The 321-nt window shown below is 54.5% G+C and overlaps 1 protein-coding gene across 1 annotated transcript in view; it reads right to left on the bottom strand.

Annotated features, from left to right (window-relative positions):
- LOC108804152 (katanin p80 WD40 repeat-containing subunit B1-like) overlaps window positions 1-311 on the bottom strand; it is a gene marked incomplete at its 3' end in the record, with an annotated part of 2,753 nt that extends 2,442 nt beyond the window's left edge. The window contains exons 1-2 of the mRNA XM_018575912.1: window positions 249-311; window positions 81-164 (exon numbers count right to left, since the gene is read on the bottom strand). Coding sequence (XP_018431414.1) covers window positions 81-164; window positions 249-311 — 147 coding nt within the window. The remainder of the gene's footprint in view (window positions 1-80; window positions 165-248) is intronic.
- Window positions 312-321: the final 10 nt, after the last annotated feature.

The raw sequence follows: 321 nt of genomic DNA on the forward strand, positions 1-321 counted from the left end.
TCTACAAGTTTCCCGGCACACAGCAGTATATACTGTATACCCGGCATTACTCTGGTGGGGGAGGGGAATTCTTGACTGACCTTCACACTGTTGTCCTCGGAGGATGACGCCAGCCACTTGCCATCCGGGCTGAACCTCAAGCAGAGTACAGCTTGTGTGTGACCCTGAGGAGGAAAGGGAAGAACTCACAACCGGACCAGAACCACCGAGGAACCCCCAGAGTCCATGATACACGGCGCCAACCTCACCTTATAACGGAACACGCAACCCTTCCTCCGCACGTCCCAGAGCTGCACAACACAGAGGAACATGACCTGTAAA

Source organism: Nanorana parkeri, unplaced genomic scaffold (assembly GCF_000935625.1).
Source record: "Nanorana parkeri isolate BGI_ZX_2015 unplaced genomic scaffold, ASM93562v1 scaffold5512, whole genome shotgun sequence".
Taxonomy (NCBI): Eukaryota; Metazoa; Chordata; class Amphibia; order Anura; family Dicroglossidae; genus Nanorana; species Nanorana parkeri.